We start from the raw sequence: 23,979 nt of genomic DNA on the forward strand, positions 1-23,979 counted from the left end.
ATCTCTTTAAATTCTTGCTCTTCTTATGCCTGTGGGACTTCCCTGACGACCTCGAATGATACGACGAGTGATTGAAGTGGCTCAGCAACCAATTGTAGGACCTTCTTGTTGACTGAGATCTTGAACCGGCGCAGAAGGAAAAGAACTGACGCCAGCGCATTGGGGGCACCTAATTAGGCACTGTGCACATCACTTTCAGTGCAGATGCCGCCAACGCCACAATGTGGAGCTGAACGGTGCCACCTACTGGTGCACAGGAGTACTGCTCTATAAAGATTTCTGGATCCAGTCTGATGCCTAGGTAATATTCCAAGGTAAAGACTTTGCATTTAGAAGACTGTATCAGATACTGCATGTCTGGCCATTTCAATAGAAAATGCCACATCTGCAAATGATTGCGTGCTGCCACACCATGCTTTAGAAATATATATTTGCAACAGTGTGCTCCAAGCTGCAGCAATGGCTACATAATTCACCCTTACCACTCTTCTACTTAATGGGTTTCTCTCATTTGCTATATTTGTTCTGTGTATGAGGCTTGGATTATTTTTACAATCCCTATGACTTTAGTGACGTAACATTGATGGCAGAAGACCTACTCTGACAATTGTTCCAGCACCACTACCACAGGCTCAGGACAAGTCCATTAAGTCCCTGGCAAGCCATAATACAGAGATTAGCTAATAAGAAAAGCAGCAGCACATGTGCAGTGAGGCTGGCTGGACTCTCTTATTGGCACTAGGCACAGCTCAGTCCAACTGCTGTTATGACAGTTTGCTAAGTCTCCTCCATTCCAAACCTATGCTAAGATCAAGGGATGATATTGCAGTCTACTGAAACTATGTAGTTCAGGAAACGCCGATATGGTGTTGCATAAATACTTTAAACATGCCCACAAGTTAAGCCTGACTGCTATTGTGAAAAGCTACCAGAGGGTTAAGCACAGATGTATTTAGTGAGTTTTGAGGCTCACCCTGATAAGGATTGTGATAATTATAAGAGGTGCCCCCCCCCAACTAATATTCAAGCTTCTTACCGTACAGTTCTTGCTGATGAGTTTCTTGGAAAACATACAAGTTGTTTCTATAGGCAAACATTTAATCAAAGTAAGAATCTCAGTTGAATTATTGTGTGAGCCATCCTCTTAGAGTCGGAGGTACCACAGTTTCATTGTGTAAACATGCAATAGGCAATCTGTGCATGACTAGGTACTCCTATTTGATTTCATAAAAGAAACAAGAAGAGACATCTCTTCCTTAAACAGCATAGGAGGGCCCTACTATATGAAGGCAAAGACAGTTAATGCCTCCAGGAACCAGTCTTTCAGTGGAGCAGTAATCTACTTCTTTCTCACTGTAGACTGCAGAACTGCCAGCTATAAACAGATAGAAGGAGGCTTACCTACCTTTTATTTATGACTTTTAATAACCTGCTTCCTCAGCCCCAGTGTCACTTTGCACAACCTCTGCCCCCACTGTGATACTGTCACAAGGATGCCGCTGTACGGCCAATAGCAAAGTACCACATATTTTTCATATTTCAAGTCAACAGTACAGAGCTAGATTTGCGCCACTGAAAACATCTCAAACCTGCCAAATGTAGGCAACTTGACTATCCCAGTAGAGATCTGAAATTGGACAGCACAGGCTTACTAATCAATCCTCTGGTTCTGAATAATTCAGTTTCACAGTTTACAATTTTGGTGGCTATTTTTGTCCCAATCCAGTTTTCCTGAAAACGGTGGTAAGGATAAAGGTCTTTAACTGCCTATAAACTCCAACTCCTTCAGCAAGAGGAATCAAATTCAAAAGCAAAAGACCAAAAATGTTCTGAAATAAGTTGAGAAAGGTCTTACAAAGCCATAAGTTAAGACACTAAAGAGAGAGAGCGAGAGAGACAAATTTACATTAGGTTATTAATGATGCAGATTATTGATGGCAGTAGTGGGAAAGTACTTACTGAAACACATACCACCTAACATTTGATACAAGAAGCAGACAGAAGACTACTGCACACAGATTTCATATACAAATGAAAATGCTTACATGCATTGTTTACTTTTTTGACTACTCAGGCTCTAGACGTGTAGACAAAAACCCTAATATCAGGGCTACCATCCTTACCTTTTTGAGTCCAAGTCCATTTTTTTAACGATGCCTTTAATTTTCTCTGCTGAAGTACTAAATGTAATCTTTTCCAGCAAATGAAAATCTTCACTGCTGAACTTACTTTCTTCTATGGGGCTCAGAACCTAGAAGCATAAAGCAATGACCATTACCATTATCAAGTACAAAGTAACTACATAATGTAGATCTAAACTGAGAAGCAATGTTACATTGATCGTCAAATTAGTTGTATCGTCATCTCCATCTAAATACATAGATCAAAACATTTCTTTAGGGCACTCTTATCTGCAGAATGTCCCAACCTGCTCTAACATTGCATTGTATAACGTTTTTCCCAAGTATAGTTATGAAGATGAGGACATCTTGAAAAAGCATAAAAAACGAAACAATTGAGTTGAAATTAAAACCTTGCTGAAAAACAAACTTTAAACATCTACAGTGGTGTGACAGGGATGCTGGTCTGAGATAATGTGTCTGATGTTCCTGAATGTAATCACAGGCATAATTCATATTATAAGGTTGACCTTCCTCACCCCCAAGGGAGAAATGTGAGCCAGAATGAAGTTGTGATCTGCGACAATTTTGAACTGTTGTCTGTAAGTGCCCTGCCAGAGCTGCTTCATGTATGCCTGGAGAGTGAGATTGCAGTGATTTGGCAAAGATGTCATATACAAAAGAAAATACTTAGATGTGTTATTGACTTTCGTTGTCTACTCAGGATGTAGTCGAACTCTAGGATTTATGTTGTAAACCCTAGCCCGCTGAAACTGGATTGGCATGCTAGTATGCAGCCCTGGCCCAAAACATAATGAGATACCAGGTCAATATCTGTGTGGTCTCCCCAGACATATTGTTTTATGTGACTGGATTTACTTTCAGACTTTGATTGTGGGCAATGGGAGACAGCTCAGCATCTCCAACTGTATGTGTTGTGCCCCATAAACAAGGTAATCTAATAGTTAATTCAATTGGTAATTCTCACTTTTAGGTACGGATACAGTACAGTGTCACAGAATTTGCACCAGTGGCATTAACGTCAGATGTCACATCAGGTCTATAGCTGGTGTAACACCACCCATTTGAGCAACTTTAATAGCAAGACTTCACGATTACCCTTGCAGCCCTGATATGCAGTATACAAAAGTTGAAGCCAACAACATTTTCCTTTTCTGTATGGACAATGGAGGCTGATCTTGCTGCCTTAAGGGGCCTCTAATTTGCTGAGCTGAACGTGTTATGACAGGAACATGCGCTCACAATGAGCAGCAGAACAAATAAATTCATGGGGGACAGGCCCTTTGAGCATGAGATGTAGATAGGCGACCAGAGATCACTGCAGAGAAAGCAGAACAAAAGCAAGACAAGATGAATGAGGAAGAATAGTAGCAGGTAGAGGCAATGAGTAATATCTGCATTGAACCTCTTTACCTGTAACACCCAGGGCTGGGAGCAGAATGGCAGCTAAATTATATCCTTCTGAGCTGGAAGCTAGTAGGATGGATTAGAAGGAGAGGAAAGCTATGAGACCGCTACAACTGAAAATGGCTGCAGTGGCCCCGTAGAAGACAGCCCTTCCGTTTGAGTAACAGTGACTGCATGCCGTGTGCAAAGTGACGGCAAACATTTGGTGAGCGGATCAGTCTTCGTTGGTGTCCAAAAATAATTTAATTAAGGAAGTGATGCTCAGTTTTATGGCTACTTGAGATCCACAAAGTAGAAGAAGCACATTGGAGGTAACATTGTTGCACATGTTACCTCCTCAGGAGCAGGATGCCATCCTTACACCCAGGACTGCACTACAGAAATAGTATCAACCTACTTAAGAAATCTTGATGTGCAAGTTTGGCTCCTCACAAGTATCTTGAGGAAGCACAGAAACAGAAAGAGTTCCAGTAGCCCTGGGAAGAATTTGTGTAAGTGTTTTTGAAATCACTTGGGGACACTGTAAAAACAAGCCAGGTAACAACTTAAAAGAGACTGTATAATACGACTGTGCATGAGCACATTCTGACTCATTTTTTGAAGAGTAGCACCAGCACAGTGGTCTCAAAACTCACTCTCCACAGACAGCTTGGACAGAGGGATTGATAAGGGCTGGCTGAAGAACGACCTTTAACTTGTGTTGTTGGCTCCTTGCCAGATGCACAGGGTGACTCTCCCCTGAATCCTACCTGCCGGCTCCCAACATCCTAGAAAATGACAACAAGCACACTGAAAGGCGGGGAAGGATGTCAAAAGGTATGAGAGGAAAAAATAGCCAGGCTTACAAAAAAATATTTTAAAAAGGCCCAAGCAAAGGTGCTTTAAAAAATCCAAGAAAAGCACAATTCCAACAAAGTACCAGTCAGGTAATACGGTCTACAAGAAACACAAACTATACTAAAATAGACTAGAGAAAGGAAACAAGGGAATTGGGCAAGAGGGTGCTGAAAATGACATAGAAGTGTACTCAAAGCATAGGAATGTACCTCTTGCAGACTTTATTTGCCTTTAATAGATTTAATTGAGGAAGCTCCTTAAATTCACCCAGAAGAGATCTTCCATCATAATGGATTATGAAAAAACTCCATTAAAACGGTCCTGTTCACTTGCGCTACAACCAGGTCCTCTAGACGGCAGTATTCAACTTCAGCTGAGTCTATGTCACACTCAGCACATCAAAGCGAGTGCAAGTTCTTTGTTCCAAAGGCATCAACAATGGAGAACTTGCGCTTTGTTAAAACCCCACTTTACATAGCCAGGCAGAAAAAAGCACAAGAGTCTGGATACGACATGCTGATGCAGTGCAGCATGATGCCGAGATAAGCAGGAGCCAACTCTGCTCTCCATTGCCAGCCAAGTGCAGAGAAGAACAAGTTACTTACCTTCAGTACCATTCTTTCTGGTGGAATTTAACATCAGACTCCCCACCTTTAGAATATTCCCTAAGCGTTTGACTGGACCTGTAAACTATTTAGCAATGTTCCTATGCGCCACTAGGTGGCATTGTGTGGCTCCGCACCACCCTGGATATGACGAATAGAGCCACATGTAAGTGTGACCCTTGCATGCTGATGTAATCTTCTTGCTTGACACTTTCCGTGCCCTCCGAGGCAGAACATAACACAATAATCAGTACAAGTGGGCGGATTCCTAACTTATGACTTTTTTAGATGTTAAAAGAGGCCACTCGACAGCTGATGACCCTGGGTAAAGTCGATGGAGTTGCTTCTCTGCTTTTGAGGGATTATGAGAGGCAAAGAATGCTGGGGGAGTGATGGGTTACCCAACAAAGAAAGAAGTCACAACTTTAGGGAAGAAGGTCGCCCGAGTCTTCAGCACCAGTTTGTCTGGAAAAAAGATGGTGTGGGGGTGGTTACACCAACAATACCTGAAGTTCATTCATGCAACAAACGAAAGTGATCGCACTGAGGAAGATAGTCTTTAGGGTCAGAAGACCCAACAAGCAGTTGTTCATTGGCTCTAAGGCCGTGCTCAAGGAAATCATCAAGACCAAGTTAAGGTCCCACTGTGAGAGGTGTGAGAGGAAACGTGTCCCAAACCTTAATAAATGGCATCTCAACAGGTAATTTAAAAAAGGACCTCTGATACTGTAAATGATCCACACTAACTAGAAATTTGTCTTAGTGTCCAGAGTAAATGAAGTGTGTGGGAGGACACCTGACAACAAGGATGGCATCTGCTACTTTAGGTGTTAGAACAAATGCAGTTAACTGCTGCTGCTCTATCTCCAGACATGGAGGTTTAGATTGCACAGGCATGGGTAAAGGGCACTGCCCTGCTGCTGCAACAGGAGATCCTCTTCAAGGTGAAGCCTGATCAGAGGGCAGATGCTCATACCCAGAAGTTCGGGGAGCCATACTCTACGAGCCCAACGTAGAGCAACTAAGATGACTTGGGGCTGGTCGCTTTTGGTCTTTTTCAGAACTCTGGAGAGGCAAGGGTGGGAAGGCATACAGGAGTCCAATGTTCTATTCCAGCCAGAATGCATCTTCTAGTGAGTGTTCTTAAGGAAACTCCAACACACAAAACCTTCAAAAGAGAGCATTCTCAGTGGTTGCGAAAACATCTAGCCAGGGTTTTCCACACTGCTGGGAGATGGCCTGTGCCCCCTCTGGTAGCAGGTGACATTTGCGATCTGTAACTCGCCCCCGACTGAGCTTGTCCACCATGGCATTCAAGATGCCCACAAGTTGGTTCACTATCAGGGAAATGTTCTGATGCTCGAACTAACTCCAGGGGCACATCGCCTTTTGACACAGGACCTATGACCTCACTCTGACCTGTTTGCTGCAATACGTCATGACGCTGGTGTTGTCCCTGAGAAGCTGCACCAGCGTCCCCCTGATGGTTTCCAGGAAGGTCTTCAACTGCTTAAATATGATCCGTAACTCCAAAAGATTGATATGGAACTGTGTATTCGCTGAAGACCAGAGTACTCTAATATCTGCCTGTCTAAGAAGACCTCCCGAACTCCGGAGTGATACATCCCCCAGCACCATAAAATTAGAGTAGGGTAGAGAGAGAGTTCTGTCACCAGCCTAACTGTGATTAAGCAGTCACCACTGCAGATCGTGTGCAGTGTGCTCTGAAATCTGAAAGGCATTGGAATGGTTTCCTTCGGAATGGGCTACTGGAACTCCATATTCCATCGCTGAGTCAGCTTATGCTAACTGGCGTAGTCATCAAGGAGGATGTAAGAGGCTAAAAGGCCACAAAATCTCAGAGCTGTGCTCACAGAGGTCCAGGACCGAGGCTGAAATATGTAAATGATAACCCAAATGTCTGGAACTAGTTGCAAAGGAAGAAGGCCCTGAACTAAACAATGTTTAGGACAGCTCTAATGAAAGGATGCCTCTACTAAGGAGTCAGGTCCGACTTCGGCTTGTTGATCGTGTACCTCAATGAAATCAGGAGGTTTGTCATCGTCTGAAGGAGGTCCACAGCTAAGGTGAATCAACAGCCAGTCATAGAGGTAGGGGAAAACTGGTATTCCCTACTTCTGAAAATGGGCAGCGGCCACTGTCATCACTTTTGTAAACGCCAATGCAGGTAGTGTTATGGTTGAAAGGGAGAAGGGTTACTGAATATGCTCCTGGCCTAACTTGAAATGCAGGTAACATCTGTGAGACTGCATGAATGGTAAAAGAAAATACACGTCCTGCCGGTCCAAGGACACCACCAGTGGCCTGGGACAAGGACTGACAAAATCTGGGCCAGAGTGAACATTCTGAATTTGTCTTTAAGCCGATGAAGATTTAAGATGGGCTGAAGGTCCCCATACTTCTTAAGCACAAGGAAATACTTCGAGTAGCAACCCTCTACTATTTCCGAGTCTGGAAACCTCTTGATGGCTCCTTTTTAAAGTAGAATTTGCATCTTCTTTAACTGCAACAGAATGGACAGGTGTTCCCCTGAGATTAGCTTTGATGTAGAGGAAGACTCAGGGGAGCATAAAGGAAGGGCAGGGCATAGCCATGCTGAACAATTTGAAGGACCCATCTGCCTGAAGTGATGGATCATCACCCCAGAAGAAAGTACTGGATCCTGCCTCCCACTGGGTGATTGTGCACCACAAATGGCAGGCTCAAGCAGCTTGGTGGCTGTTGCCAGTGGGAAAGGGGACTGGAAAGACTGGTGCCCTAGTGGCCTACGCTTTGACTGCTCCTTATGCTTCTCCAGCCTCAAAAGGACTGACGTGATGACAGCAGAGGCTGGGGAGACTAAAGCTGCCTATACAGCCAATCCCTAGAATAACCTTAAAATTTCCGCATCTGGTGAGGAAACTGTTTAGCAAGGATCAAAAGACCCAGAGAACAAACCGTGTCCCTACTTCCATTGAAACGTTCCAAGGCAGAATCAGCTTTTTTGTCAAGCATGAGCTCTCCTAAAGAATATCCATGAAATGGCCCTTTTCATCTCCAGAAAGTCCTGTGGATACACATGATGGCACAGCATCATACTAGAGGTACTACCTTTCCCAGACACTAGTATCAAGGTCAGCATGAAACACATATGCAGCTGCATCTTGACCATCCTGAATAGTTTGACCTAGTGAATCCCCAAGGTCTTCCAGACTGTTGGCAAAATCTCGCTAGCTATGTCCCAGAGAGTGTGCGTATTTCTGCCAAACAAGCAAACTACATTGACTGACCTATCCAAGGGAGTCATGGGTAATGAGTTGGGGTTCAACTTGCTGAATGAAACTTGGCTCACCAGACTTTCAAGAGTAGGGGGTTTAGTGAGGAAAACATTGTCGCCAGATATCAGTCTGAGATGTCTGGCTACCTGCCTATTCACCCTTGGGCAATAACAGTGCTTTGACCAAGTGCCCATTAAAGTGTCAGTAAAGGCCTCATTGAATGCCAGCAGGGGTTCCAATGTGGTTGAAAGATTTCAGCAATGACATGTGTCTTAACATCAGTGGAGAGTAGATGTACATCCAAGACATAATACTGCACGTCAAATTACCAATGGCAATGAAGCATTGTCTTCTTCTGAGGGTCCAAATAGCATGCTTAACCCTGTATTATGGGAAGTATTAGGCCCACTGGCCTTTTGTAAGACCATGTAAAAACTGTCATTATCATAATGAGGGGGCCAAATTATCCCCATCTCCACTATCCTCATCACTGGGTGGTGGCAAGATCTGGTCAGAATCTGAACTGAAAAGATAAGGGCCCATTCTCTCTAGCAGAGGCATACGATTAGAATCAGGCTGTATGGTGACCGGTTGCAACTTAGTAATTTTTGTTCACACAACATCGGTTGGGATCGTGCTGTAGTCAGTTTGGGGTCAGACACTGAGATGAGCATAAGCGCCTCCATTGGTACCAGCATCAAAGAAGGAGGTACCTGAGCCAGTACAGAGCCTGGTGATGGATCCAAGAGGGAAAGATAGAGCCGAGGACAGATCCACTGACAGTAACCCAGTTAACGACCCCTGTAAAGCTTTGGACCCCAATGGTGCTCCAGAAGGAGCTGAAGAGTGCCAAATATCTGCAACATGATCTCCTTAAAGACTTTGATCTGCTGCAACATCGCTGATGGCCCAGGGAATTTGGGGCACACCGGGGCCAACTGAGAAATCTTCTCCACAACCGGAGAACCAGTGGGAGACTAAGTGCCATGTGACACCCTGGCATCTTATCTTCAGACTGAGAATACAGGAATGGGTTGAGTCTATGTCTTCTTGGCTTTTTGTTTGGATTTCATCTTACCAAAGGATGTCAACCGTGAAGTTGACCTTTCGCAGGAGCGACCTCCCTCGACTTGGAGTGGGACTTACGCAAGGCTCGTAAATTCTTTGTGTGTTTGACATCATCCAGCTTTACTTCTTGGACCGGATCACTTTTGGGTGCATGAGGGCACACTTGTTGAAAGACTTTATGAGTTGTGCCCCAAGCCCAAACACCAGAGTCATACCTCGTGCGAGTCCTTGACCGACATCTGTTTCTCACAGGCGCAGCATGGTTTTAAACCTGTAGTTTTAGGAGGGGACATTGTTCCCTAGCACAAAGGACTTTCTTGTTTAGAAGTTGTTTGGAGACCGACAAAATTTGGAGAAGAGCTCCGGATCTGTGTTGGAATGCAACTGACATTAGCGCATAGGAGTGCCGTTTATTTGCAGCTCTGATCTGTAATTTGAAGAGACTAACAACATGGTCAGATCAGACATAGTATTTAGGGATTGGTGATATGTTGTATAACATTTAAAGTAAACAGCCAATCCAATGTCTGGCCCTTACCGTGTGTAGGAAGCAGTACTAGTAAAACATACCACATGTTAAAATTATCAAATGCTAAAGTACCCTTCAATGATTTTCCCAGTTGTGGGAGTCAACAATGATACCGGATTCAGGATATCTGGTTCAAACCAAGAGGACCCTTTGGGTAGCTTTGAAGACATGACCACAACCATCGTGCAAGAGTAATTTAAGCACACTCTGACCATAAGGGTTTCTTTATGAGGTCCCTTTTTATTCCAATTACAGCAATTACTGGTTTCATTCGTATTATGAGAACCCACAGCAACACTGGATATATGTTGTTTCACTTGCAGATTGAACCTGCTTAAGCATAAGCAGCTGTAGTTTCCAGGTAAATTCTGGAACAAAATGAGGAATTTCCAGGAGAATTGAATTTCGAATTACGTACTCACCCAATAATTCGTTATTTTAAAGTTCCCACTTGAAAATGCAAGGTAACTTTACCGACACTGGGGATACCTGTAACTCTGGGGGGCAGAGTTAACAGAAAGAATCATGAGCTACATGCAACAGGGAACTACATCTTTATTTTGCCAGAGTTTTATATAGCACAAACTAGACCCAAAGATATCGGGCATCAGAGCGCTTTAAAAACCAGTTTAGTTACACAAGGACACATTTTTCTTTTTTGTTAGGCACAGGGAGATTAAGTGATTTTCCCAGAATCACAGGATGTTGGGCGTCGTTGCCGAGACTCGAACCCGCAGTCCCCAGCTTTGACGTCCACCGCTCTAGCCATAAGGCTACATCCTCTCCCCAAATGCTCAAAGGAATCATATGTGGACAAGAGTTGCCTACATACTTGCAAGCAATTCCTTTGGATTAAAACCACTTTGCCTCCTGAAAGCACCATTACGTGTTTTAGTTTTATAGCCTACATAGTTTTACAGTGTATGTGTGTGACTATCAAACATGCACTGAAAAGTGCACATCCAAAAGATGGGCAACAAGACAGGGCTTTTATAACCAATTTTTTTGCTGCTTCCATTACTCTCAGGTGTTTGTGACAAGCAACTCTAAGTAGTATATCAGTATGGAATGCCCAACAGTTCGATTAAGCAGATAACTAGTATCACACTATTCACTTCACAATATCTGCCAAGAAGGAGTGTACCTCCAGGCTTTACCTACAAAGAACATGTCAGAATCTGATCTAGGAACAGTACTGCTAAAAGAAAGTTGTTGCTGGGAACTTATAGAAAAAGCCTCCAGCATGCTGTGCTATCAGAACTTTACAGGCCCAAATAGGCTGCACAAATGTGCTACACCTATGAGATCCTCTATATGTCTATGAGGAGGACATGTAATGCAATTCATCGCTATGCAAGATACCCGTCGAGGCTAGTTCAAGGAGAACACAAGTCTGCATCATTGTACTTCTGCACTAGCAAAGAAAGAAGGGCAAGGTGCATGTCCTTCTGGCAAGCTGCGTTTATTACATACAGCCTCAGGATCTCTGAGGTAATAGTCTTTTATCTTGTCTCCATTTTAGTAATGTGAACACAGTTCCTCTATCCAATACTGTGGTTGCAGCTGAAGGTCTTTATTTAGGTACATACATAAATTCTCATGTTTCCTGGAGAATGAGTTACAGGGATTCACCAACACTCTTTCTATGACTTCTGTGTTTCACCACCACCCCATGTTTTCGCATCATACTAGTCATTGTGGCCACTCCATTGACAAAGCCACCCCCACCTTGCCTGAAGAAAGAGGAACAGGGATCCATCAACACTCCTCCTCTGTCTTCTGAGAATTTTCTTGGGATAGTAGCATTGAGCGTCTTGTATAAGACATTTCCACCGGCACCATTCCCCTTCCACCCTGTGTCTCTTGTTGGAGGGCAAAGTGAAAGAGATGTACCCCAAAACATGTTCTGCCTCACTATTGCAGGGGCACTGGGATGATGTACTTTGCCTTCGCAAAACTGGGCTAATTACAGTACTAGTGCTAATCCCTCACAAAACTATCCCTGTGGGGCAGAGACTATTACTCCTTTGATGGTCCTAGTCCCCACAAATTGGGCATAATAAAAAGGGCACGGTGAGGAATAACAGAGTGGGCTTTAGAAGAAAAAGTAAACACAAACAGCATGCCTTTAAAGAACAGAGTACTCTAATGTTTGTTACCGGTCCTATGCTCTCCAAATGCTAAACTCTAGTTTTGGCCTAGTAGATAGAAGCAAATGCACAGTTTTGAAACCTTTCAAATTTGGTTTGGGAATTACTATGGAATATCACTTCTCTGTAAGCCATCCTAACAAGTGCAACAGCTCTTATCTTACTTTCTGAACAAGAGCACCTCCAGGGAATTGAAGCACTTATTCACTTCGAATGGACCCATTGGTAAAGCCATCTGATTTCTAAAATGGAATCCCAGCAGTAAAAAGGTGGTGTCTAAGTGATGAGATGGAGTCAACCGGTGACCCTGTGTATGAGTTAGAGGTTGAAGAGTAAATGGGGAACAGGTGTACAGGTATGTAGTGAAATCTGCTGACAAGACAGTGCCTTCGAAAAAAAGTTGGGCTGGGACTAAGGCAGGACAGTTATGCATCAGTCTGTGACTTTTATTGGGACAGGTCTGTCTTATTAAAAGCTGATCCGAATCTGGCATGAAACTGGAACACAGTGGGTAGCAAGTGCTATCTCTGATGCTGCATAGCATATTTATCTTCGTATAAAATAAAAGTATAATTATAGAGAAAACAAACCGGGCAAGCTTTATTTGTATTTATTGCAATAACACAGCAAATAATAGCCCAATCATTAAACTGAAAGCGTTAAGCAATGTTTAGACAAGCATGTTAATATTTTATTATCTCGCTCATAACAAATAAAGCCAGGCAATGCTAAATTCTTCTGATTAATACAAAAGGCTATTTTTTTTACTGGTTTCATCTTTCGTTTGTATAACACATATTACAATTTTTTGATTAGGTCGAGAAAAAGAAGGCAATTGTTTTCCAAATAATAGCCATATTCTATTGATCAATGAAAAAAGCAGAATCCCTGATATAGACATTCGAATACCTTGCCCCTTAGGTGTAAATGATGGAGGCATTTACAGCAGGAGAACATAATCCTGAAGTGCTAACAGAAGTGTTTCAAGCATTAAACTATGTGGTTAAGGATCTTAATTAGCTCAAAACGTGGCTATGATTATCACGCCTCAAGGCACTTACTTGTGTCTGAGTACTATGTTGAGCAGCATCAGCAGACAGACCATAAAGCAAAGCGTTCAACTCCATATAATTATCGGTTTCTTTTTTTACACTCATACACTAAATTTACAAATACGAGTGGGAAATTAACCAATCCAAGCTGAGGCATAGAGTGATAGTCTTTCACTGACCGCTTTATGGGTGTCTCACTCACTTCGACACGACTAGGGGTGGGCGAAATTTGCATAGTCGCGCTACGCAAATCTCCATGAAACGGTAAAAAATCTTCGCGAGCACGCAGAAATTCCGCAAACATGCGGAATTGCTTGTTCCGCCCATTAGCGATGCTTTTTTCCTGTTCGCGAAAGCTGTTTGCATGCTCGGGGGGAAATATCTCGCAAACACGCATTTTGAAAGCGCGAACAAGCAAAAAATTCCGCGAAGCTGCGGATCGCGGAATTTTTGGCAACCCCGCAAATTCCGCGAGCGGAACGGCATTTACTGCCCAGGCCTAGACACAACTTAAATATCAATGCTTGCTAGACTGAAGTACCCTAGCAATGACTGCAGATCTGTCTGTTTTTCGACTATAGGACAGCAGCTCTGCAGTAACCTTTGAGACTCAACAACAACCCATACCATCATTTACAAAGGCAATAGGTTTTACCGTCCAGAGGCCTCTCTCCGAAAAACTGTAACTGACCAAGACCTATCTGTCCTAGTTTTCGGAGGCGGTTGGTTGGAGATGTACACTAGAGTATATTACATATGTTCACCATATACATGAGTCAGCATTATAACAGTTGTCTGTGCCATAGATGCCCACAATATGCCACAAAATACACCATACTCCCACCACAATGCCTCTGCCGTGGATGTCCACAATATTCCAAGAACATTGGCACTGTTGTGCCAGAGTGAACTGTACACCACAGTTAAGTAGCAATGCATAGTGACTGCACATGCACACAATACACTAAGAATTACCTCTACATTTTTAAGAAAGCCATTATTCCATGGGTGAGCACCACTGTGCCATGGATGCCCACAATTTATCCAAAATAACCACTATTCTGTAGGACCAGCATTTTGCCAGACAGGTAAAATCATGCCCTGAATGCCTACAACATATGCAATGAGCTATGACCATTACATCAGGAGCAGCATTTTACCAGGCATGGGCAGCATGCCATAAATACTTATAAGCTGCCAAGTAATGCTACCATCATATGAAGGCTATCGTATTCCCAGGAGCAGTCAATAAGCATCCTTTCATGGATGCCCAATGTGTCAAGGAATAAGCATTTTGTGCGCCAGAGCCAGCACCTACCCATAGGTGGCCATCATGCCATGGATTACTACATGCTGCCCAGAATTACCACAAGTGTGTGTGGGCCATAATTGTACCAGGAATGGACAATGAACATCCTCCAATGCATGCACACAAGTTTTCAAGAACTGCCACCACTGTGCCATGTCAAGCATTTTATTAGGGTGGTGAGTGGGCAAAACACTAACAAAGACCACACTGGTGTGCATGCCCCCACACACGAATGTGCAGACACAGACTGGAGTTCACACAGACATAAATATACTGGCTTTTCCGGGAAAATATCGACTAGCATCTCAGACACACCAATTGTTCACCTTTCCATCTTGTGTAAAACCGTAGCAGAGCCTGTCAATGTCCTGGCAGTTCCATGAAATGGATCATCGCAACCCAAAAAACCCCAAAGAACAAATATTCACTGCTCCAATTAATCAGTCGTTTCTCGCACTCTCGCTCTCTGTAACTGTCTATCACAGGCACTATGACAGGGCAGCCTGGCCAATCAGACTAATCTATTTAGCTTGTCCCAGCCAGTCACATTCAGAGAGCCCTATCAGCTCTCTATAATTTATATGTCCCAACCTATTAACACATTCCCTCTATAATGTACCGCAAACCTGCTACCAATAGCACCATCAGGCTCTCAGTGTACTTTAACTGCCCTTATCTGGATTCACCTTCATAGACCTCGCCACAGCAGTCGTTCACTCCCACCCTAACCTTGATAGTTTACAATAGAAAATAAACAAAACAAAGGCCTTGACCGTAAAAGATCTGAGGACCCCAATATCTGTCTATGCACATACAAGATTACAAACACAGTTCTTCCCAGGTTCCAGCTAGGGGGCTCACCCTAAGGGAAAAGCAGGCAGCACAACATAAGCATGTTTTAGTTTATAGCATCCAATGTTAAGTAGCAGGGTTAATTAATCATATCCAATAAACCAGAAAAACTAGTATAGGATAGAACATAAAAATATTATCTTCCTTCAAATGTTGCTTAAATTTCACATTTTGTTGTATTCCACATAAGTGCCCCTTTATTCAAACATCACTCAAACAGTATTCAGTGACCGTCTTTTTCCCATTGGGTCGCTTGGGTGGTCATGGAATGGACTTCTGGAGCTTCTTTGCACTCTCCGGCTCTCAGAAGAAGTTTCCTTCCACTGGATTCAGCTTCGTGGACTGCAGTATACATCTTGGAATCCACTGGCTATTCACTTTTTCTTGATTTCATTAGCTCTTTCCCTCTCAACATATTTCCAGAGCTAGGTTGGGAGTAAGACCCATCCCTGCCCTCAAATCCTAGCACCCCTTTCCTTTGCACTGATGTTGGGGTCATGTCTCTGTCAAGTAAGTCAATCAAGGAAAAACTGTGAGCCTAAAGCCCTACCCTTCGCTCATGTTGCCTCTCACTGACGCACACATACACCAATAATGGATCTTCCCTCAAATGCTGCTCCAGCACCAGCATGATCTCATTCATCAGCAAGGGTACTGGCTCCTGATCCTTTGGATTCTTCAGTCAAACACTAGACACACACCTACAGAATTCTGGCAATTTCTTCTTAGCATTTAGTAAAGCTTTTCAAAGCTCTATTTTCTTTGTTCAGGTCATCAATGTTCTTGCCTACCTTAGCTACCCTTGCCAGTACCGATGCACTTTTATGCTCACCTCTTTCACTTTGAATTCCAAGTGGCTTTTCTGTTCAACGTGAATACTCTACCACTAAGACTTGTAGGAGGTGGAACTTAGGTCATAATGTAGGAAAGAAATGATCGCAAATACCCTTCCAGAGAGCCAAACCCCTCATCAACAATCTGGTAGTGAGCATGAGAGCTTACTACAACAGCCTCCTGCCCAGCTTCCCTACACTACTCACTTACCCCAATGTCAAAGTAATCAGCTTTGATACATGAACCCTTATCAATATCCCCATCCACACTCCCACCTCATCAGCACCAAGTCAGGTGGAGGTCTGAAAAGAAAATATAGCCCTCAACAAATTCCATACTCTAATCTTTAAGGCAATGTATGGCACCTTGTTGACAGTACTCTCTGTAAACAACTTCAGCTACAAGCCTGCGTCATTTGCACTCAGTGGTTTATCAGTGAAGACTCCTTCCTGCAGGGAAGAATCAGATTTAGGCATGCAAACAACTTAAGTAACTCGCAGTTTTATATCCAAGATTTACATTAAGGGTGTGGGCTTTAACATAAATACATGGAATGTGCCTAGGAAATCCATGCAATTCATAGATTTCCAGGTGTGCTCATATTCCCCCAAAACATAATCCTGCTGCCAATTACCCAAACTGCAATGCGGACAAGCCACATAAGTATCAACCTCCAAGATGTGCATCTGCCCATTTAACTCTTTTTCTCTGCTCATGAAAAAAATAATGTACTTGGGGCACTTGTTGGCACTATTTTTAGATTTAGGACCAAAGCAATTTGTGCAAATAGGGTGCAGAACACCAATAGGAATGCTTCAGGATACACAAAAAGTAACATTTCACAAAAGATCCTATTCGCAAATATTATCCCTTGCCCCTACTGTCGGAATCCTAATGTTTCCACTACAATCCAAAATGTAAAAGTTTGGAACACCTACCATAGAAACAGATTGTTCATAGTCACGAATGGCATTTTGGGTTGAAAATCCCTCAAATCCTGATTTTCGGAATTTGATGCAGGCAAGTACCATGGTATATTAGCAGTGGTGTTAATTAGGACTGCAAAGAGCATTGTGAATGAAGTTCTCAGTGAAAACAATGATGCACCAAGTCTGCTTCTGCTATTTTGCGGTAAAGAAGTAGGAGCAAAATGGAAACAAACTCTGAAACCCATGAGAGGGACTCAAAATAAGTGACTGTTAATAGAGGCTCTGTAACACTTTCAGTAGGTGGTCTCACCTTTGCTGTCCATGCCCTTTTCAAAGATAGTACTGTGCGGAAAGAAGAATTAGATTACTAATGGTGCAGCAAACAACATGATTACTGCTGTCATCTAGTGCGACTGTTAGGAGACATCCGTGCATTCCTGTAGGATCCACTGAGGTAAATACAATTAAACTGTTGGGTAAATCACTTCATGGGTATACTGTGCTATAAACACCAGACACTGCCTTATTAAGTAGAACAGAAATTCAAACAATATATTATTATGAATGGATGTTGGGAGATAACACATTGATGGCAAGTGCTTGACTTCGAGTTGGGCAGTAATGGAAAGTCCTGTAATTGGTGGAGAGACTAGTAAATCCGCCACCGGGAGATTCTCCCCAGTGGACAATTTCCTGGCACCATTACCTCTGCTAGACTATATGAAAGCCAAAGGTAGTGGAGGATGCAAGCAATGGTAGTAATTCACACCTTTACCAACTTGACAGTTTCCAGTGCAGAGGCAACTGAGTTTATTGTGATTTCCGTTACAAAGATTATCCATCTGTAAGCAGGCAAATTGATGGATATTTGAGTGTCCAATGTTTGTGTTAACCAATCTGGGCAATGGAACTGGAAAGTAAAGCCAATACACATCCAGGTGTAAATTGTTATCCAGACCTCAGATTACATGCTTCAGGTATAATAAGATGGAGGAAAGGACCCGTGGACACACAAAAGCTTGTGCACACTATTATGCTTTTACTATTTACGCTGGAGCAATAAAAGGTACAATCTACAATAAGGCTAAACCCTATTCTGCAATCACTCTGAGAAGCAAATCTCATACCTCAGTCTCATCTGCACTCAACTACCATGCTTCAATGGCTGGTTAAATCACACTTCCTTGTATTCCAGGTAATGTCGTTGCTCTACGTGGTTCAACAATCATTCAATCCCATCCAAGCGGTTAACCAATAATATATCCAGGCAATGATTTGCAGAGAATAATGGCAGACCAGAAATACCAGGCACAGATTCTAATTTCTACTAATCATAACATGAAACTCAGGTTTTTGGCGACATCATCATATTGAGAGTTTATGCCAGGTCATTTAGAAAATGTCATCAAGTTCACGTCATTTAAAAAAATGAATATCATATATACAATCATACTACATACTAAAGCACATGCACTGATTTGCCCAAACATCCTTATTTGTGGCAGTGAGCGTTGCGGACTCTGGGAAAATGAATACAGACACTGATGTAGACCCAAGAAACAGAGGTGAAACAAAACTCCTACTCTTCCGTAATCACACCACAATGGGGGTGTTGAATTAAGGCAATACTTTAAGTAAATAAATTACAACATACAAAAAAAAACAAAAAAAAAAAACAAGAAATCTAAAATGTATTTGCACAATTCACAGCTTTTGAGGAACACAGAATTTTTTTTTCTGGCTGCACCACAATATACTTGAGATCTATTGTACCATGGCATGCATGCTGTTAAGATCCATAACACAAGCACAGAAGGAGAAAGTTATCTTAACCCACACAAAAATACTGTTACAGAAAGTTGATTCTCCACATGCATTAAACCTTAAAGAAAAAGAGAGTGATACCTGTATTTTACAGATTGGCAACATTTTACAGATCTACATGAAGGATTGGTGTTAGGATACTTGAATATTTCAATTGAAAATCCTACAAGATGATTGATATGTACTTACTCGCCCATTGCTGACAACGGCCATCTGACCAGGAAGTATTTTCAGAACCTCACGGCAGAACAATTGGTGAGTGCGGATTAGATCAACTCCTATGGTGTTGTATTTTTTTTCAAATGCATCAGCGTCCATTTCCTAAAGAACAACAATTCATGCAGTTAATTTCTATTAAAACAGCTTTGTAATGACCAAGTATATTTGTGGCAAATGCTGCTCCATAAAACTTTCTCTTCACCCATGGTCTTTCAATACGAGCAAATATGTGGCGAATCGTTGACACCGTCACACAAATAAGCATCTGTGCAACCGTCTAAGGACTTTGTCCAAGACTGAGACCAAAAATCTAGATGTGTTGAAAGGTAGGCGAATCATGAAGAAAGCGACTTGTGGGAATAATGGACTGCTGCCATCTCAACAAAATATCAAGCAGAAGAAATCATCATCTAAGGAGACCCTAGGGAGGAGAGCATATGTTTGGCTAGCTATTGGCAGTCTGTGGACTAAGAGTGCCTGACTTCATACCGTGTTCAATATCTTTCTTGGAGTGCACTACCTCTTGCATAATATGTTGTTATAAATCAGACCCTAAAAATTGTTTATACATTACAGAATATTGTTTTAAGACATGTCCTATGGTAAATGTTCGGTGGGATAGTAACATAGAATAAGTTACCTGCATTATTTCTGGTTATTTGGTTCTAGCACAAATTAAACAAGGTGAAACATGAACTCTCTTATGAAATGCATCAGAGAGGACAACTATTACAGACAGCTGCAGCAAAGAAGGAACATGAATAAAGGTGAAAGCGACGCTTGGGCACCATTTAAATTATGTGTTAGTGATATTACACGCATTCACGCCAGAGATCTGATGGAGGGTCCATAATAGAAACAGTTTTCGCTTAAACTCTTTTCATGAGATTACACATTGTGCATGCAATAGCTGGAACAAAAGTGGATTTTCGGTCCATTCACAAATTCTTTCCTCACCATATCAGGAAAAAACACAGGTATGCAGCTGAACTTCACTTGATGCATCATTACTTTCAGCCTTGATAACCTCATTGGTTTGAGGCTTGATGACTGCTGTCCATAATGGTCCTTTTCACAATTGTCAGTCAAATACTGTTTCCTCTGATACAATCAAATGCTATTTCTTTTATCTAGATATTTCTTGACGCTATTTCATATTTGGAATTAAGAGCAATGACACTTACAGGAATGTGAGGACAGTAATGGCTTTTGAATGCTTGTTGATGGGAGTGGTGCAAAAATAAATAAATACAATCAAACTCGTTAAATTTGAAAAATGTTTCATGGTTGGGCTTTTTTATGTTTTTTATACCCAAAGGCAATGGGGAATCCTGTGGCAAGAACATTTTACTGTTGGCTAGTACTACAGAGGTAAGAACTATGGCTTTATTTTATTTGTAGTGTTCCAGGGGAGTAGTGCTGGTGGGATAGAATAGAAGAAACACAAGATTACCTCCTCAGCGGTAAAGACATTAAGGAAAGGCCGGCATGAAGAAATATTAGGCACTGCTGAGAAGACAAGAGAGAGCCAGTGAATGTGGTTTAGGTAGTGTAAGAGTCACTCACATGTAGGTGCCTAGGACCTTAGGAAGGATAGTGAGTGGGCAATAACCACTGCTATGCTTGGCAGGTCGGCCGTTATGGTAGGTTTCCGAGGCAGAGGCTATTAATAATTAAACTGAAATCCAACAATCTGTGCATAAAATGTACTGTTTGCCTGTCTTTGTGACTCTAACCCTTTGACTCTAAAGGGGTCCCTCTCTATTTTGTTTCTGACATAAAGTAAGCAGAACTGCAATGTCATAATTGCCATGTTTCACTATGCGTACTTTAATAACGGTCTACTTGCTCCTATTGATTTGCTGATTATTAAATAAATTGGATCGTTCAAAATACTTCAATAACCAGATGATATAAACATTAGGGTCTCTTTTGCAAAACTCCCCGATATCAATAATGAAGAGGTTATCTTCCAAATTAAACCCAGCGACTGTTCAATATCCTTAACAAAGTTGGGGGTGGGGGTTACATTTGTTAAATGCAGCTTGTGCAAGAATATATTGGAAACAGGTTCTGCAGAAGTAAGAAGACTGAAGTCCAGAATGACCCAGTTTACCACATGTCAGGCCAATGATCACCACTGTGGTGCAGGCCAAAGTATAGAGGAGGTTGTAAGTGTGAGGTGAGTGTGTGAATAGGAATCTGACCCTGCAACATATTTTGGCAAAGATAGCTGTCAAGGGTTAGCATGGTGCACCAGGACAACTCCTGTGGCCCATTTCTTGTGGAGGGCACTACTGATAAGCCATAGGCCTGACAGAGAGACTATGTGGGCAGTGTTCACATCTACAATAAATTTACTACCCGAGTCCGTCCCGCGGGTTCGTGACCGCCCCCGAAGGTGTAGTGGAGACACGTGTACAGTGGTTATCCTCCACACCCCTGCACTACTGTTGAACCAACGTGCTTTGAACTTGCCACCTTCTTCCATACCTCTCACGTGCCCGGTGGGCATAACTTGCTGAAAGTGAATACACAGTGGGTCTCCTTACAACTTTCTGGCCGGTGGGGCTGGGGTGTCATTAGTCTGAGGCACTGATGAGAATACGGAAAGCGGCAAGGCCCATCATACGCCATCACGGTGCAGACAACTCATTGTCATATAAGGTAGGCTGCAAGCGCATCTCTAAGTGCCTCACTGTGATCGTGGTGCCATATTTATTACAGCTTAGATGGGGAAGACAAAACTCAAACAATCAGGGGTCCCACCTGATGCCTCTCATCCCACTCGAGGTACAATGGCCGACAGCGATGATGTTGTATCAACTGGAGACCCCATACGTCTCCAACTAGACAAGATCCAGCCATTGAAGATACTAAAAACACTTTATGTTATGTTATGTTATGTTAGCATTTTGGTAGAGCGCGACAGCTGCCCCAGCAAAGAGGCGTCCCGTCGCTAAGAAGACCACATCAGCTCCAGAAGGAAGAAAGGGAGAGAGCTAGGGGAATTAGGGAGAGGGGAACAAATGGGTTTTGACGGCTTTTCTGAAAACAGTCAAGTTCTCCAGTGAGTGGATGTGCAAAGGAAGGGTGTTCCATAGTTTGGCTCCCAACACCCTAAAGGAGCGTCCGCCAGTGCGGGCAAGCTTCGTCCGGGGAACAGTCAGTAGGTGTTGACCTAATGAGCGAAGGTTGCGTTGTGGCACATAAGGTGTTAGGAGTGGGCGGAGTAGTTCTGGGCGTCCAGTTTTAAGTATTTTAAAAATCATAATGAGTGTTTTGAACTGGATACGCGATTCGATGGGTAGCCAGTGCAGTTTTCGAATAGTGGCTCTGGCTGAACATCTGCGGGGAAAACCAACTAAGGCTCTTGCCGCGTTGTTCTGCACGCGTTGCAATCGTGCAATCTCCGCTTTGTTGGCGCCCAGTAGTAGAACATTGGCGTAGTCCAAGCGGGAGAGAATTGTGGCTTGGACAATCAGCTGGCGAATCTTGGGGTCGAAGAATCCGAGTATAGGATTGAGGCTCCTCAGCAGGCCCACACAGGTAGCTGCCACTTTTTTTTGTGTGGGTCTGGAAGCTAAGTGCGGAGTCCATCCAGACGCCAAGGTTTTTAACCAGGGATTTAGGAGGTGGGATGGTGCCCAGCGACGAAGGCCACCAGCGCTCGTTCCAGTAATTGGTGTTCTTACCGAGGAGCAGCACCTCCGTCTTTCCTGCATTGAGCTGCAGGCAGTTGTCCGTCATCCACTGGGCTACGGCAGCCAGACCATCTCTAAATTTTGAGGCCGTGGTGGAAGGGCCTTCAGTGAGAGTGATGGCTAGCTGCGTGTCCATCTGCGTATGATACTAGCGAGAGATCCCATACTTTAGCCACTGCGGCGAGTGGTTGCACATATAGGTTAAAAAGGGATGGGCTAAGAGCAGAGCCCTGAGGGACACCCTGTCCGATGGGGTAGGGCTGGGAAAGAAAAGGGGGAGCTGACACCCGAAAAGATCTGTCTTTCAAGAAGGAGCGGAACCATTCCAGGGCAAGACCTGAGATTCCTACATAGGCCAGACGATTTAGCAGAATGTTATGGGAGACCGTGTCAAAGGCTGCGCTGAGGTCTAACAGAATTAGCGCAGCACTTTGACCGGCGTCCAGTATCGTCCGTAGATGTTCAGACGTGGCTAAGAGGGCAGACTCGGTGCTGTGTCCCGGCCTGAATCCGTTTTGGGATGGGTCTAAGATGTTATTATGATCCATGTGCTGGGATAAGATGATGTTAACGTGGGCCTCTGCAAGTTTAGATATCCATGGGAGCAGTGAGATCGGTCTAAAGATCTCCAACTTGAAGGGGTCCAGGGTCGGCTTCTTGATGATGGGAGAGACCCAAGCTTGTTTCCACGCGGTCGGGACATTGGCCGAGGAGAAGGAGAGATTCAATATGGAAGCCAAGGGAGGCAGGAAAAATTCTAGGGATTCGATAAATTGGGCCGGTCTCATCGGGTCTGCAGAAGATCCAGATTTGACTTTCTTACAAAGTTTCGTGAGATCCTCCTGTGAGATTTCAGGTATGGACATCATAATGGTGCCATTACTGATGGAATTAGGGGGTTTAGGTGGAGCAGAAGCAATCTGTGGGAATGATTTGTAGATTTTTTGCACCTTCTCTACGAAAAATATCGCAAGATCTTCACATTGTTGCGCGGAGGTGATGCTGGAGGAGGGAGATCTGCTACTCTGCAGTTCTTCTATCAGTTTAAAAATAACTTTAGTGGGGTTAGGGCTAGAGTTAATTTCGTCTGCATAGAAGGTGGCACGTGCGGAGCGGATAGCTTTGTGGTAGACTTTTTGTTTAGACAGGTAGATAGCTTTATCCCTATCATTGTATTCTCTTCTCCAGACTCTTTCGGCTTTCTTGCATTCCTTCCGCATGGATTTTAGGGAGTTGTTATA

General features: G+C 43.2%; 1 protein-coding gene across 2 annotated transcripts in view; it reads right to left on the minus strand.

Moving 5' to 3' along the window:
- The window catches only part of UGGT2 (UDP-glucose glycoprotein glucosyltransferase 2), a 1,472,699-nt gene that overhangs the window by 505,284 nt on the left and 943,436 nt on the right, over positions 1–23,979 (minus strand). For both annotated transcript variants that reach the window (XM_085622547.1, XM_085622546.1), the window contains 2 exons: positions 19,005–19,136; positions 2,124–2,251 (listed from right to left, as the gene is read on the minus strand). In XM_085622547.1, the coding sequence (XP_085478673.1) occupies positions 2,124–2,251; positions 19,005–19,136 (260 nt within the window). The remainder of the gene's footprint in view (positions 1–2,123; positions 2,252–19,004; positions 19,137–23,979) is intronic.

The sequence above is a fragment of the Triturus cristatus genome, chromosome 8 (genome assembly GCF_964204655.1).
Source record: "Triturus cristatus chromosome 8, aTriCri1.1, whole genome shotgun sequence".
NCBI lineage: Eukaryota > Metazoa > Chordata > Amphibia > Caudata > Salamandridae > Triturus > Triturus cristatus.